At 44.9% G+C, this 16,313-nt stretch overlaps 1 protein-coding gene across 4 annotated transcripts in view; it reads right to left on the bottom strand.

Moving 5' to 3' along the window:
• Positions 1-16,313, bottom strand: part of LDLRAD4 (low density lipoprotein receptor class A domain containing 4) — a 280,457-nt gene that overhangs the window by 6,864 nt on the left and 257,280 nt on the right. For all 4 annotated transcript variants that reach the window (XM_021683042.1, XM_021683043.1, XM_044920895.1 and 1 more), the window contains one exon: positions 14,767-14,921. In XM_021683042.1, the coding sequence (XP_021538717.1) occupies positions 14,767-14,921 (155 nt within the window). The remainder of the gene's footprint in view (positions 1-14,766; positions 14,922-16,313) is intronic.

The following is a 16,313-nucleotide window of genomic DNA, read 5'->3' on the forward strand; positions in this document are numbered from 1 at the left end:
TTCAGTTGGGTCCCTCTCTGTATGTGCCCGGCCTTGCATGTATGTTTCTTACTCTCTAGTTTTCTGCCTGGAACAAAGGCTCTGTAACAAGAAAGGTAATGACTGATTATCTGATGACAACTTAATACCACCCGGATGGACGACACAGCTCTTGACACAGAGGCGGATCTGTAAGGGCAAGTGAACTCTTGAGTCGGGAAAGCACTTGGCCAGAATCCTGGCCCTGCCACTCTTCAATCTGTGACTTCAGGCAAGCTTGTTTAGTTTCTTCACGCCTCAGTTTCCTTATTTGTAAAAGAGCTTGTTGTGAGCCTCAATTATAGCAATGTATGTAAATTCCTTAGTCCATGCCTTGCACATATGTATTCAGTAAATGGTAGCTCTTAACATTATACGTAATGACTACCTGCTGTTTTACACAACTAAAGTGGGGACAATTTTCAGTTACGCTTTTAAAATAACAAAGTCATTGAAATTTCCTTATTTGTTTATTTACAAGACTATTTTAAAGGTGGCATTTTGCCTTTTTCAAAAAAACTGTTTCTGAGTCTAGCTGACACACAATGTAACCTGTGTTTCAGGTGTACAGCATAGGGATTCCACATCTCTGTACGTTAGACTTTGCTCAGCGAAAGTGTAGTGACCATCTGTCACCAAAGGTGGCATTTTGAGTGGAAAGACTGGAAGCGTCAGAAAGGCTTAAGCAAAGTTGCATTTACCTCCGATTTCTTCAGAACCTTTCTCATAAGGTCGGAAGCTGATTCCTACAAGGGGCCTTACCCATGAGACCCCTCACAGCAAGGTCTTCTCCACAACTTCCCACCACTGGGTTCCAGCAAGACCCCAGGTGCTACATAGAAGAAAGGCCCACTGCTGCATGATGACTCTCTGCGCTCTTCGGTCATTCGCTCAGCTGACAGTAGCCGTCCACTGAGGGGACCACCGGTAAGTACAGACATCAGCCCAAGCTGCCTAGGCCGTGCACCGCTCCTTCTGATGTCATGAGGTGAAAGCAGGGAGGCAGTAAACAGAATAAGAGCTTATCACAAGAGCTTATCTCTTAGATCTTCTTTTACTTGCTAAAATGAAATCTTTCCTGTAAATGAGTCCTTCGCCATTTGTCATTCTTCTGCTAATGCAGTCTTCTGCTAATGGAGCACTCACTCATGTTTGACCATCTCTGAGTCGGGTGATATATTTCTTCTGAATCTGCAAGGCTGTGGGCAGAGCCTGGACTGCGGAAACATGCCAAGAGAGAGGCTTCCCTCATGGCAGTGCCTATCAGCCCAGATCCACAGAAAAGCACCCTGAACCCCTTGGACCGCCCTGGGGGTGCTGGCTGGTCATCAAGAGGTGCTACTGAATCTATGCCTTATGGGAAAAGGGCCACAGGACAGCTCTTAAACTTGCAGGCTTGAAGACAGGTATTTTCAGACTCTTCTATACTTGAGAAGTCGCTTTGTATTTTCCTCCTTCCCAATTGTCAATGAACAGCCAAACTGACAGAAAAATTTCCTGTTAAGTCGAACCTGCTTGACGCTAAAACATCTGCATTAAAGACAAAAACGATCACCTATCTTCCAAATGATTGTCTTTATGATGCCAACAATCAAGATGTGTTATTTGCAGACCTGGAACACAGTGATCGCATTTTTTCCCTTTAAATCTGACCATCTGGTACATTTTAGGGGTGGGTGGTGAGTGAGAAATCAAAACCAACTTGTCTTCTTGTGGCAAAATGTATATAACACGAAATTTGCCATCTTAATCATTTAAAAGTATGTTCTATGGCATTAAGTACATTCATATTGTTGTGCAACTATCACAACCATCCATCTCCCAGAACCTTTCCATCTTCTCAAATCGAAATGCTGGCCTCATTAACCACTAACTTCCCATTCCTTGCCCCCCCGACCTGTTGGCAACCATCATTCTACTCTCCGTCTCTATGAATTTGACTATTCTAGGTACCTCTTATAACTGGAATCATACATTTGTCCTTTTGTGGACAGATACAATATTGTATCCTGTTTTCACTTAGCATAATATCTTTAAGGTTCACCAATGTTGTAGCATGTGTCAATATTCCCTTCCTTTTTAAGGCTAATTTCCATTGTAGATATATGTCACTTTTTGTTTATTCATTCATCCATTGATGGATATTTTGGTTGTTTCCACCTTTTGGCTATTGTGAATAAAGCTGCTATAAACAGGGGTTTATAAATAACTCTTTGAATTTTTGCTTTTAATTATTTTGGGTCTAAAACCACAAGTGGAATTGCTGGATCATATGGTAATTCTATGGTTAATTTTTTGAGGAACCAACCATACTGTTTTCCTAGCAGCAGTACCATTTTACATTCCCATCAGCAATGCACAGGGTTCCAATTTCTTCACATCTTCACCAACATTCGTTATTTCCTGGGTTTTCCTGATAACAGCCATCCTTTTTTTTTTTATTCTTATGTAATCCCCATACATTACATCATTAGTTTTAGATGTAGTGTTCCATGATTCATTGTTTGTGCATAACACCCAGTGCTCCATACAGAATGTGCCCTCCTCAATACCCATCACCAGGCTAACCCATCCTCCCACCCCCCTCCCCTCTAGAACCCTCAGTTTGTTTCCTGCGATTAAGAATTCCTCATATCAGTGAGGTCATATGATACATGTCTTTCTCTGTTTGACTTATTTCACTCAACATAATACCCTCCAGTTCCATCCACGTTGTTGCAAATGGCAAGATCTCATTTCTTTTGATGGCTGCATAATATTCCATTGTATATATATACCACATCTTCTTTATCCATTCATCTGTCCATGGACATCTGGCTCTTTCCACAGTTTGGCTATTGTGGACATTGCTGCTATAAACATCAGGGTGCATGTACCCTTTCGGATTCCTACTTTTGTATCTTTGGGGTAAATACCTAGTAGGATAACTTAAGCCATCCTAATGGGTGTGATGTGGTGTCTCATTTTGGTTTTGATTTGTGTATGATTAGTGTATTAAGTCAAGGTTTTCCAGAGAAACAAAACCATTGTTATATAACTATATAACTATATAACTATATAACTATATATACACACACACATACACACAATATACATATATATTTAATACATATAATTTAATTTAATGTATATCCTATTATATATATAATAGGATAAATATATAATAGGATATTATAGGAATTGGCTTATATGGTTATAGGGACAGAGAAGTCTCTTCCATATGCAAGATGGAGAATGAGGAAAGCTCGTGGTATAATTCCAGTCTGAGTCTGATGGCCTGAGAAGCTGCAGGGCGGGGGAGGGTGCACAAATATAAGTGTTGGTGTCCAAAGGCCCAAGAACCATGAGTTCTGATATCCAAGGGCAGAAGATGTACCCCCCCAGCTCAAGAAGAAAGAGAGAAAATCTACCCTTCCTCCACCTTTTTGTTCTATTCAAGCCCTCCAAGGATTGTATGATGCCAGCTCACACTGGGGAGGGCAGATTTTCTTTTCTCAGTCAGCTGAGTCAGATGTTCATTTCTTCCAGAATTACTCTCACAGATACATCCAAAAATAATGTTCTATTACTTATCTTAGCATTGCTTAGCCCAGTTAAGTCGACACATAAAATTAACCATCACAATTAGTGATACTGAGCTTTTCTCATGTGCTTATTGGCCATTTGTGTATCTTCTCTGGAGAAATGTCTATTCAAGTCCTTTGCCTATTTTTAACTTGGGTTGTCTAGGGGCGCCTGGGTGGCTCAGTCGTTAAGCGTCTGCCTTCGGCTCGGGTCATGATCCCTGGGTGCTGGGATTGAGCCCTGCATCGGGCTCCCTACTCGGCAGGAAGCCTACTTCTCCCTCTCCCACTCCCCCTGCTTGTGTTCCCTCTCTTGCTGTGTCTCTCTCTGTCAAATAAATAAATAAAATCTTAAAAAAAAAAAATTTGGTTGTCTAGTATTTTGTTGTTGAATTGTAGGAGTTCTTAATATATTCTGGATATTAGTCCCTTATCAGATATATGATTTGCAAATATTTTCTCCCATTTGGGGAGTTGCCTTTTCACTCTCTGGACATCTTTTTAATTTCTGAATTCTATTTATCTATTTTTTTCTTTTGTTGCCTGTGCTTTTGGTGTCATATCCAAAAAATCATTGCCAAGCTCAAGTTTATGAAGTTTTTCTCCATTGTTTTCTTTAAGAGTTTTATAGCTTTAGCTCTTACGTTTAGGTTTTTGGACCATGCTGAGTTAATTTTTTGTATATGGTATTAGATGATATGGTTCAATGCCATTATTTTGCATGTGGATATCCAGTTTTCCCAACACCATTTTTGCAAACACTATCCTTTCTCCTTAAATGGTCTTGGCATCCTTGTCAAAAATCACTTGACCATATAGGTGAGAGTTTATTTCTGGGCTCCCTATTCTATTCCATTGGACTCTATGTCTGTCTTTATGCCAGCACCACACTGTTCTGTTACTGTAGCTTTGTAGTAAGTTTTGATATCAAGAAGTATGAGACTTCCAACTTTGTTATTCCTCTTCAATATTATTTTGGCTACAGTGGGGGCCACTATCTCCCTGGAGACGGCATATGCATTTTAGGATGGACTTTTCTTTTTCTGCAAAAAACCATAATTGGGATTTTCACAGTAATTACACTGAATCTGTAGATTGCGTTGGGTAGTATTGACATTTTAAGACTATCAAGTCTTCCAATCCATGAACATAAATGTCTTTCCATTTATTTGTGTCTAAATTCTTTCAGCAACGTCGTATAGTTTTCAGTGTATACATCTTTCACCTCCTCGGTTAAGTTTCTTCCTAAGTATTTTCTTCTTTTTGATGCTACTTGTAAATTGAACTGATTTCTTAATTTTCTTTTCAGATTGTTCACTGTTAGTGTAAAAAATGCAACTGATTTTTGTATCCTGCAACTTTGATCAATCTGTTTATTAGTTCCAGCAGGTTTTTGTTTGTTTGTTGGAATCTTTACGGTTTTCTATATATAAGATCATGTCATCTCTGAACAGAGATAATTTTAATTTTTCCTTTCTAATTGGAATGCCTTTTATTTCTTCTTCTTGCCAAGTTGCTCTGGCCAAAACTTCCAATAAATACTATGTTGAAATAGAAATGGTAAAAGCACGCATCCTTGTCTTGTTCCTGATCTTAGAGGAAAAGTTTTCAGTCCTTCACCACTGCGTGTGTTAGCTATGGGCTTTTCATAAATGGCCTTTTATTATGTTGAGGTAGTTTCCTTCTATTCTGGATTCTTGAATGTTTTTAATCATGAAAAAGTACTGAATAATTTCAAATTCTTTCTCTGCAACAATGAGATGATCATTTAGTTTTTATGAACATTAATGAACAGTAGATTGATTTTCATATGTAGATCCATCCTTGCATGAGAGAAATAAACCTCATTTGGTCATAGTGTATAATCCTTTTAGTATGCTACCGAATTCGGTTTGAAGTATTTTGTTGAGGATTTTTATATCACTATTCAAAGGGATACTAGTTTTCTTTTACTGTTGTGTCTTTGTCTGGGTTGCGGGAAATGCTAGCCTCACAGAATGAGTTAGAAAATGTTCCCTCTTCAAATTTTTTGGAAGAGTTTGAGAAGGATTGGATTAATTCTTCTTTAAATGTTTGGTAGAATTCACAATGAAGGCATCTGGTCTAGGTTATTTTCTTTGTTGTGAGGTTTTTGAATATTGATTCAATCTCCTTACTACTTACAGATCTATTCAGATTTTCTGTTTCTTCATGAGTCAATCTTAGTACGGTGTGTTTCTAGGAATCTGTCCATTTTGACTTGTTCATAGTACTCTCTTACAATCTTTTTTATTTCTGTATCTTTTGGATCTTCTTCCATCTAAAGTATACAACATTTATAGCATTAAAAGAGAGTAATATATGACCATGATTTACTGGGGCTTCTGCTGCCACCTGCAGCTGAAGCCTTGCATCCCCATGCACTGTAACCATGTGTAAGGCCACTCCCATGCCCTGAATCTTCTCTGTTTTATGCTCTCAGTTCAACTCTCCTTTCCATAGACAGAGGACCACAGGAAGCATATTTGAGGACTGTAAACAACCAGATCTCTGCGAGACTGTAAACACCTAATATGGTGTTTTTCAAACTGTGAGTTGCAGCCTCTTAGAGAACTGGAAAATCGATTTAAATGGGTCACAACCAGCATTCCAAAAAACTGAAACAGAACAGATAATGACTAAGTACATTGTCTGTAAGTATTGTTTTGCAAAACTTCTGCCTTAGTTGTGTAAGTGAGTATTGTGGATTATGATGTAAAATGTGTTTTTTACTGTTCTTCAGGGTCAAAAACAATCTGAAGGCCTCTGATCTAAAAGCCAATTATCCCTCATTTTAGATGGGAGAAAGGTGAGCCCAAAGAAGGTACACTGCTCATTGGAAGTGAAAGCCAGTTTGTGGTAAAGCAAGGCTGTTGCTGGATATTTTGTCTTCTACCCTTCAAAGGTACCTCCCAGTGAATAAATGTATTGTATGGCATCAAATATTTGGAACTCTATTTTCTCTCCACCTCAGGATGAGAACTTCAAAGCACAGGTAAAACTCATCTTTGGATATTCAGCAACACCTTTACCATCTGGTAAAACATATTTTCTTTCATTTCTTCCTTTTCCTCACACAGTCTCTCACCATCCAAATGCTTTAGTATTACTGTCTTTCCACCCTAGATGGCAGTAACAGCTTAGATGCAAAGGCGAGACCTCTAGGGATCAGTGACTGTTTTCTCCAGCACTTCCCCCTTTATTCCTCTTCAGGAATCCACCATCAGACTTACTCTCAAGACTTAAAATGTCCTTCCCAACTCTACTCAATCTAGGGCACATCCCTTAAGAGAAAGACAAATCATCCAAGAAGATCCGTTGGGAGGAAAAGGGAATCCTCTATATTTCCAGAACAATGCAATGGGATCAGGGAAGTCTATAGGCTCTGAGGAGCAAGCAGAAAAGGAACCACGAAGGTGCCTCTCCTGTGCTGGGTGCTGGGGGAGGAGCGAGCAATCAGACCTGGAGACAAACCAGCCTGGGAATTAGAAAGCTCAGGGCAACAGAGAAACGTGGAACTGCATGCTGTCAGCCCAGGCAGGCACAATCACCTCCTCTTTTGTGAGATTAAGCCTAGGGACAGGGCCAGTGCTTTTCCCAAGGTCATAGAGCTGGTAGGGGATTAACACAGAGCCCGAACCCAGCTACCTCCCTTGGCGTCTTTTGATAGCCCTGGAGAGCCTACTCAGCTAGGGCCACAGAATGAGAATAATTTAGAGAACTTTTCTTTCCCCAGAACAAATTTACACCAATTTCTAAGGACTAATTAAAAATAAACAAAACAGGCTTTACCATTAGATTATTAATGCTCCAGGGTCTATCTAAAACATCACTAAAACTTTATTAAAATTTTCATCAATTTTACTTAAAAATCTGATTTTACCATGCTTTTGTCATAATACAAACCATATTTCAACTCAGATGAGTTACCTTGGGAGTCTATAGGTGCTCAGAACATTATTGGACTTGTCTTCATCATCAGTTTATGTGAGCAGAGGATGTTTTTTAATTGCAAAAGTAACATATGAATACATTCTTATCAAAAAAGTTTTAACCCACAAACCAGGTTCTCTTTGTCTACCTCCTCCCATCCCAGCTCTTCCCCAGAGGAAGCCACAGGTTTGCTGTGAGTTTTTCCCCTTTCTCTACAGCATCGGTTTGTAACTCAGACAACATCAGTCTTAACTAATTGAGCCACACTTGGTTTTGCACCAAACTTGGATCATTTAGCCTGATCAGTCACATCATTTGTAAGATTTAGCTCTAAATGGATTTTGGCTGGTACCAAAAATCAAATCCATCTTCAGGGAACAAATAAGAAAAAGGAAGATTTGCCATCACTGAGATATTAAAAAAATATTTTTCCCTTGAAAAACCTCCAAAATATGACCTGCAAGCTCTGAAGGTAATTCAAAAACTGTTCTGAGCACTGGCAACATCAGTGGACAGACAATCTGCACTACTCACATTGCTCTAAAGACAAATCTTGGCTATTAAAAAGGTCTTTCTACTTTTGTTCAGATGAGAATCTGCTGTGTAACGGTGTGTCCCAGCAACCTTATCCAATTTTTGCTAGCAACTTCACCTCCTGTTTCTCTTACTTGAAGGGAGACATCCTCATTCCGAAGCTGTTAAAATTATCTTCTAATGCTTCAGACAGACCAAAGTGTAAAACCTTTGAAATGACCAGTCTGGCAGCTGGACTGCATCTTCACTCATTCAGAGAGAAACAGTTTGACCTGCCCCTGCCGTCCCTGTGATGTTAGGAAATGTAGTTTCAGAGCCTCATCAAATAATGAATTGTTCTGGGACAAAGTTGACAACAAGTACCCCTGGTCTTATACTGCAGCAAGAATCTGCCTCACCCACAGAGAAACTGTCCCCTGCCATCTTTCATCTCAGTCTGATGCTAAATAAAGCCAGTGGCTCTCTTCTCTTTAGTCTGGGGTGTTAGAGACGTGCCTATTATAACTACATCATCAAGCCTTTTAGTTCTTTTTTTTTTGCACCTTAACTAAAATAGTTCATTTCTATAATTTTAGAAATGTTTTTCGAAATGCTTTTCTAAACCTAGTAGAAATGAGAAAAGGCAGGTACACAGCAGTCCACCTTTCCAGTCAGAGTGGGAATGAGCTGGGTGTGTGGTGACGCCCCAACTCCCTGCACCCTTCATTGGGCCCAGGACACAGCCTGTGGGCTTTGCAAGCACCGTGAGCTCTGAGCCCAGTGTGGGTGGATTCCTGAGCTGCTTCTATAAGGATGTTCTCTCCCATTCCTTTGGAAACCAGTGGCTCTCTTGGTCTATCTTTTGTTTTCACCCTTGTGATAGAGGCATGAGTGCAGGATATATTTTCTCTAAAAACAACCACCACTGTGCAAAGCAATAGATGGCCATGGCACCCTACCCACAACTGAGGGTTCCCCATAGAAAGGTGGGTCCACAGTCAAAAGGTGAGCACTAGTCCATTCAGAGTGGCCCCATCTTGGGGCTGCCAGGCAAGACTAGGGGCCAGTGTGGCCTGATATGCTGACTTTTCAAGAGAACAGGTAAATTCTAGTTTTTATGTGAAATCTCCCAACGTTTATCGTTCCATCAAGTTTTGTCAAAACACCCTGTGGGGCAAGCCATACGCACTGGCCACACCTTAGGCCAAGTCTGCAACATCTGCAGGAAGGGACTTTGGGCGTGGACTTCCCGCACCCCGGGACACTTTGCATCTCCAGAACCCACATTTCTGTACTGACACAGCCCGTCGCTGCACTCATGTCCTCCCTCCCAACAGATGGGAGACAAAACAAACGGCGTCCTTCCCAGCATCCCACCTGCACCTCCCCTGTCCATCTCCATGGGGAGGACGAGGCACCCGTGTTTTCACAAGGGATTTAATTCCGGCAGCACTTAGCAAGGAAGAAATGCTTGACAGGCCTCCTTCTGTTAATTTTTTAATTGAAATTGCTGTTTTTATAGGTCAGAATGGCTGAAGAGCCCCAATTCCACATAGTTCAAACTAAGTCAAATGTTTGTCCCTCTGCTGTTCCTCAGTAAGTGGCTGAGGACCTCGCCTCTTTCCTCTGTCCACTGCACCCTGGGCTGTCCCGGTGGGTTCCCTACAGGCTGTCGGAGAAGGCTGCTCGTGCCCCCATCAACCCCCACGAGCTCTGGTGAGAGAGGCTCCAGTGACGTGTGCAAATACCTCTCAGGCCTGTGTCTGGAATATTTATGCCCCTTTATTGTTTTCCTGTTACTTGGCAGTCCAAGGTGATGGAAAGAGATCTAGACAGTCTCAAAGCCCTGAAATCGCATAAACAGAGGCTCTGAAAAATAAGCCGAGGCTACCTCAGGAAGAATACATACATGTTTCTGTCACAAAGCCACTCACAGCTCTTTGCCATTAGTTAAGCATTTACTTTTCTTGTAATTTAAGCCTAGGCTGCTATTTTTCATTTTCATCCAGAAATGGCGGCTTCCACCACATTCATGGCCAGGACTGTCCTGTCCCTGGGCTCCCATGGACCGGTGTCTCAGAGATACCGTGCTGATGGAAGCTGACTGGCCGAGGCCAAAGCAGATTGCCATCCATTGCTTCCTTCGCCAGAGGGAGCCGGCACAGAAAGTGTGTGCTTCCAAAAGACACTGTTAGAGCTGGGGAGGGAGTCCCTGGGAGGGGGGGCCATGTGCGGAAGGAGGCGTGTGGTGGAGTCATGGAGGAAGGTACTTTTGACTTTACAGAGCAAACCTCCCGGAATCAGGGTGAGCCTGACACTTGGCCCAAAGGGTCAACTGGTCCAACCAACCATTTTCCAGAAGAAGACTCTCCCTGAGAACCAGGGATAATCACAGCTATTAAGACTCTATCTTATGAACCTTAGTTCTGCTCTTCCTTTTGGTCCAAGTGGAAAGCCCTTAAGTGAGGAGAGGAGGCAGCTCACATCAGGGCAGTGAAGTTTCCTCAGTCAAAACAGAACATCTACATGTTCAACCTCCTCCTTGAAAATAAAACCCAACTACTGTCTCACCTGCTGAAATCAGGAGTTCTCCACTTTGGCACTACTGACATTTAGGGTCTGATCGCTTTTTTTGTTGTGGGGGCTGCCCTGTGCATTGCAGAGCCCTTTTCACACAAGTTTAAAATAAATACATCTTTCCTAACATGCGCAGCAGGCCTCACATGGTTCTAGAATAGATGGGCTAAAAGGCTCTCAGAAGTGAGGGGGTCTCTCAGCAGCGCACAGGCTTAGAACCATGAGACGCTCACCCAGGGTGAGGCTGACAGGGCCATCCTGCACCCACAAGCTGCCAGCTAGCTGGCTCCTGCAGCCCCGCCACTCAGGCTCCAGGGAAGGCAGGATTTCGATGCTGACGTCCGGAAAGGTGCTTCAGTAGCAGATCCCTTCAAGTGCTCTGATGACAGGCGGGGCTCTGAAACCACATGGACAGCAGCAACCACAAATGCACTCAGCTTCACCAGTCACCTTTCCCCCAAGGAGCGCAAATATGCACCACACCACAGGGAACCTGTGAGGCTATCAGCAACAGGCTCTGTCAGTAAGAGCCCGGCCTTCCTCAACGTCAAGTTCCATCTAAGCCCCTCAGGGGAGGAGGCTGGTTGGCACAGGTGGTCAGTTTGGGATGTTGGGAGGGCCACTTGGATGGGCAACTTGAAACTTTCACTCTGAGTCCTCATGCCCCATCCCAAACCCCTCCTACCGTTTACACAAATGGCCACTGGAGACCCCTGGCCTGTCCCAGTAAGACTGCTAAAATGCCAAACAGAATTAGCCAGCTGGATGTTGCTGATGGTAGCAGGGACGGTCAGGGGCAAGGAAACATCACACTGTTTCTTCATTATTTTGTTCAGCGAACGACTGAATGAACAAAAGAAGGCAGAAATGGGTGGGGGAAACTATTCCGAGGCAGAGTCTCAGACCAGGACCCTCTGATCATGCAAAGGACCCCCAATACTTTCCACCATGCTGTGGGGAAGTGTTCTCTTCACTCTGTTGAAGCCTCAGAGCCAGTCATGAGAGACCCACTTACACTAACAGGCCCCCTCTTCAAACAGCGAAGTGCCTCTAGAAAGGGTGGCATTCAACACCTGCTGAGATCAGGGGTTCTCCACTTTGGCACTACTGACATTTAGAGTCAGATCGTTTTTTTTTTTTTTTTTTTTTTGTCGTGGGGGCTGCCCTGTGCACTGCAGGATGTTTAGAGCATCCCTGTAGCATCCCCAAGTTATAACAACCAAAAATGTCTCCCAACATTGTCAAATGTCCCCTAGGGGGGCAAAATCGCCCCATCGGGGAACCATGAGTGTAAATTAATCAATTGCTCTCTTAGTACTGTACTAAGGGAAGCAGCATTTCTTGAAAGGCGTTAGGGAGGAGAGGTAGGCAAAAAGGAGGCAAGAAGTCTGGTTGGGAGCACATTCCTGGGTAGCCAGGAACACTGTAAGTGGCCCACAGTGCTGGCTATATTCATATTTGTGTCTAGAAGAGAAGTTAAGGTTTCTTTCTCACCCTCTCTCTTCCCTCTTTGGATTATACACAGGTCAGTTGTCCTAGTCATGAAATGGGGCTACAGTCTGGGCCTGAATTGTCTCTAGTCACTGTGTAAAAATACATCTTGAATTTGTGAAACACTGAACAGAGCCTATTGCTAAGCTGTGCAATATCCCCATTCCCATTTTATTGAGAAGGAAAATTCAAGCTTTGAGAAGCAACGGCACTCAGTACTGGGTCGTGCAAAGAAAACAAAAAATAGTATAGTAGCAGCAAAGGAATTAAACCCCAAGTTGTGTGCAGCCTGCGTCTCGGTCCAGCTCTCAGAGCTAAAACTTTCAGACATTTATTAACAAAATTAGGCACACAGTGGGATAAAGACCTCTTTGGACACAATCACTAGATATTGATTATCTTCATTTGCTGTGTAGCCCTGAAGAGACATCCAAAAATTACTAATTACCGTTTCAGTTTCAAGAAATGGAGGCTCTGCTGCCCAGCAGCCCCTGGAGCAGGGGAGACACAGGCGAGCCCCTGCCTCCGCCCCGGAAGATGGCTCCACACAGACCCATTCCCAAATGAAAGAGAAGACACATTCTACATAAAAACAAACTTAAATTTTCACTTTTCTGCCTTTGTAAAATTGTTATCCTTCTGGTAAGTGTGTGACTGTGTGTGTGTATGTGTCCCATCACCTGACTGAGTCATGGAGCTCCCAGTCTGGGGAGCAGACCCATGGGCCGGTGCTTAGGCCACAGTGGACGGAGGCGGTGACAGCAGACGTGGCCAGGTCTGCACTGAGGAGTGGAGGAAGGAGCCACCTCATCAATGCGAGGCGAGTCACGTAGAAGCAAGGTGATGCCCAAATGAAATCTGAGGTAGGTGGGGACCCAGGCCAAACACAAGAAAGCAGTCTGAGTCCCTGTGTGCAGTGACTCCAGATCCTCTGGGGATTGGAACAGAAAGCCTAAAGCAGGGAACTCGGGTAAATTCATGGCAGGCACTTCATGGAAACTTGAGAGCTGCCTATTGATGACAAGGAGTGAGGATGGTTTTACCTCTTTCCCCCAAGACTGGGGGTCAGCACTTATGGTCTTTGCATTAAGGCTTAGGCAAAGCAGTGATGGCTGATCCTTTCGCAGTTCTGAAACTGTTGCTATGAATATGATTTTCTCTGTCCTCTCTCTTTAAACTCAGGGGAATTATGTGTATTCTGTGTTCAGAACTTCGCAAGAACTGGCTCTCTCCTTTAGGTAACAGAACTGTCCTTATACAACAGTGGGGAATCCATAGGCACCCAGACGCCAGCGTTCAGTGAGCCTGGACCCCTCGGGTACCAGACTGCGGGGATGACCAAGGGCCCGGGGCCCACACGGAAACCGTTGTGGCGTGATGAAAATCATGTTAATAGGGCTGGAGGAGGCTCAGGTGCCCAACCGGGGACCCAGAGAGATAAAGGTAGGGGACTGCAGAGGATGAGGGAAAGCAAGAAGGAGAACGGGGTTCTTTCTCAGGACTGCTCCCAGCAGCCCCATCCCTTCCCTCTCCCCGCCCCCCGCCTGCACCCAGCAAACCTTAGTTCCGCCCATGCGGACAGCAGAGCTAATGGGCCACTGAGCAATTCTGCAGCCCTGATGAAGTGTGACCCAACCCTCCCTAGGGGTCCAAGGGCCCTGGGCCCAGCAGCCACTCCACCACACCTGCCAGGACAGCTGCACCCCCACACCTGTGATGGCCTCCCTAAGCCAGTCACCAGACCGCCCTGGTCCTGACACATGCTCTGAGGGGCTAAGTATCACGAGGCGATTCTGCCTCTTTTGCCCACCACCGAACCCAAGAATTTGTAATTGCCTAAACTCACATTCCCAAGCCTCTCACTGAAGGCCACCAGAATCACGGATTGTAAAAGGGCTCAGAACAGGAAGTGCCAGTGGCCTTTGGTCCCCTAAGTACAGATCATAGAGCAGTTTAACTGAAAACATGTTTTATTTCCCAGAGGAGTGCAATGAAGAGCCTTACTCTGGGCTGTTTTGTGGGCCCCCTACACAACCCAACCCATCCTGACCCCCCTAAGGAGGCCCCGAGCTCCTGCTATCCCACTGCCCTCCTAGCTCGCCCACACCCACCGTGCTGCCGAACCCCGCAGCCTGTCATGGATGCAGGGGGCGCTGCACAAGTGCATTCCTGTCACCGCAACACCTCCAGGGCTGCTTTTAAAACCCATCTCCATGTAACAGCATGGGGGGATTTAGCGAAAGAAGCCTGACACAAAGGAGCACCTACCGGCGGACTCTTTTGTTAAAAACACTGTTCAAGAGCAAGTGCAAGTAATCTGTGCTGACAGCAGTCCAGGCAGTGGTGACCTGGTAGCAGCATGGCTAGGAGGGAGCCCCAGGTGGGCTTCTGGGGGCTGGCCACGTCTCTTGGCTGCTGGGGGAGGGGTTACACAGGTGTCTTCGGTTTCTGAGAACTCACTGAGCCTCACGCTCATGCTGCACAGGCTTTTCTTGAAGTATAGGAACCTTCGATAGAGTTTTCGATACCGATGGGCCACAGTGGGCTGACTCAAGAGGGTGTCCTGCTTTGTGGCCCTTGTGGGCACCAAGCCTCACTTCTGGAGCCGAGACACAGGCCTGGGCAGCACCAAGAAGCTCAGGCCCACACTTACCGGCTGTAGCCCGTCCTCCTGCCTTCTGCTCTGATTCGGGCGGTTGATGAAGGACCGTGTGGAGACTTTGTAGTGATTTAGCAGGCAGACGATGACCACGACCATCACTGTGACCACCACGACGATAATGATGATCTGGGCAAACTCCAGCTCCGCTGTGATGGAAAGGGAAAGCCCGTTAGCCACGTGCCCCTTTGTGCCATCACCCAGCCCTCTGAGCAACACAACTACCAGGTGCTCAGGGCTTCTTGCAAGCACCTGGTCCTCTCAAGGACTTCAAGAAAGAGAAACTATTTTTCCCCAGGTCTGCTGCCCAAGGCCATTGCCAGACTTCGACAAGTTGAAGAACATCTGAAGAAAGGGAACCCCTGGCATGCGGCTCTTTCCAAAAGACCTCTGGTGGTCAGCCCACGCACAGTGCTCAGACAAAACTTGCCTTTGCAAATTGCTTAATGAGGAGGGCCTTAGGAAAATGTATTCTGCTGGCTCTACAAGACCTCTAGAGGTGCTGTGCTGTAACTGACCCCGTTCACACACGGGACTCGAAGTTCTGGCCCCGTGTGCCTGCCACAGGTTGAGGGCTACACAGGCTACCCCTTCCCCTGGGCAGGCGGGCCCTGGAGGATGGCCCTGCCCCCAGGGGAGGTAAGAAAGTCTTGCAAAACTGAAGTTGCTCCTCCCAGCGTAATCTCCCCAGGAATGTTAAACCCATCTTTAGAGTTGAGTCACATTTTCCAAAGTACATCCACAAAGGATCCACACACTACACCGAAGGGAAAATATGTTGATAAAAAGCTCCAACTTCCTTTACTCAGGGCCTTGCCTTTGGAAGTAATTTAGAAAACACATTTCCGCTGTCTCCAACCCTGCAGGCACCATATTTTATGAGCGGTCAGAAACTGCATTCCCGACACTGTCATTACGAAGGATTTCCGAACTGCCATTAACACATGCGTCACACTCTAGGACGGCGCCGTGGAGCTACTTCTAGAACACTGAGTTGGCACTGAGAGGTGGTGACTCAAGCCCTTCAGATCTGCAGGGAGGAAGCAGAGGCTCATTGCTCAAGGTCAACCCTAGAACCCACATTTCCTGCTTTCTAATTTACAGCTCATGGCTTTGCTGAATGTTGCCCACCCGTTTCCTCAGTCTCCCCACACAGTGAAAGGAAGTGATTGTGCAGGGGTGTCAACTTAAACAGTGAGAGGCTCTGGAAGATGGTGAGGAAGACAGCACACAACTTTGTTGTGAGGTAGGGAGGTATGGGGTTTAATGAAGAGGAAGAGAAAAGGGGAGAGCTCTGTCAATTGTGTCCCTGCCTGGAACCTGCAACACACACATGCACACACCCACACATACACACCTGCATGCACACACATGCGTGCAGCAACACACATGGGCACAGTGCATTCATGCACACATATACACACATGTATGCATGTGTTCGAGTAAATAACACATGCACGTGGATATGCATACACACAAGGCATGCATATGCACACACACACACACACACACCCTCTTGCTATGCATACACACAAGGCATG

This window comes from Neomonachus schauinslandi, chromosome 14 (genome assembly GCF_002201575.2).
Source record: "Neomonachus schauinslandi chromosome 14, ASM220157v2, whole genome shotgun sequence".
Lineage (NCBI taxonomy): Eukaryota > Metazoa > Chordata > Mammalia > Carnivora > Phocidae > Neomonachus > Neomonachus schauinslandi.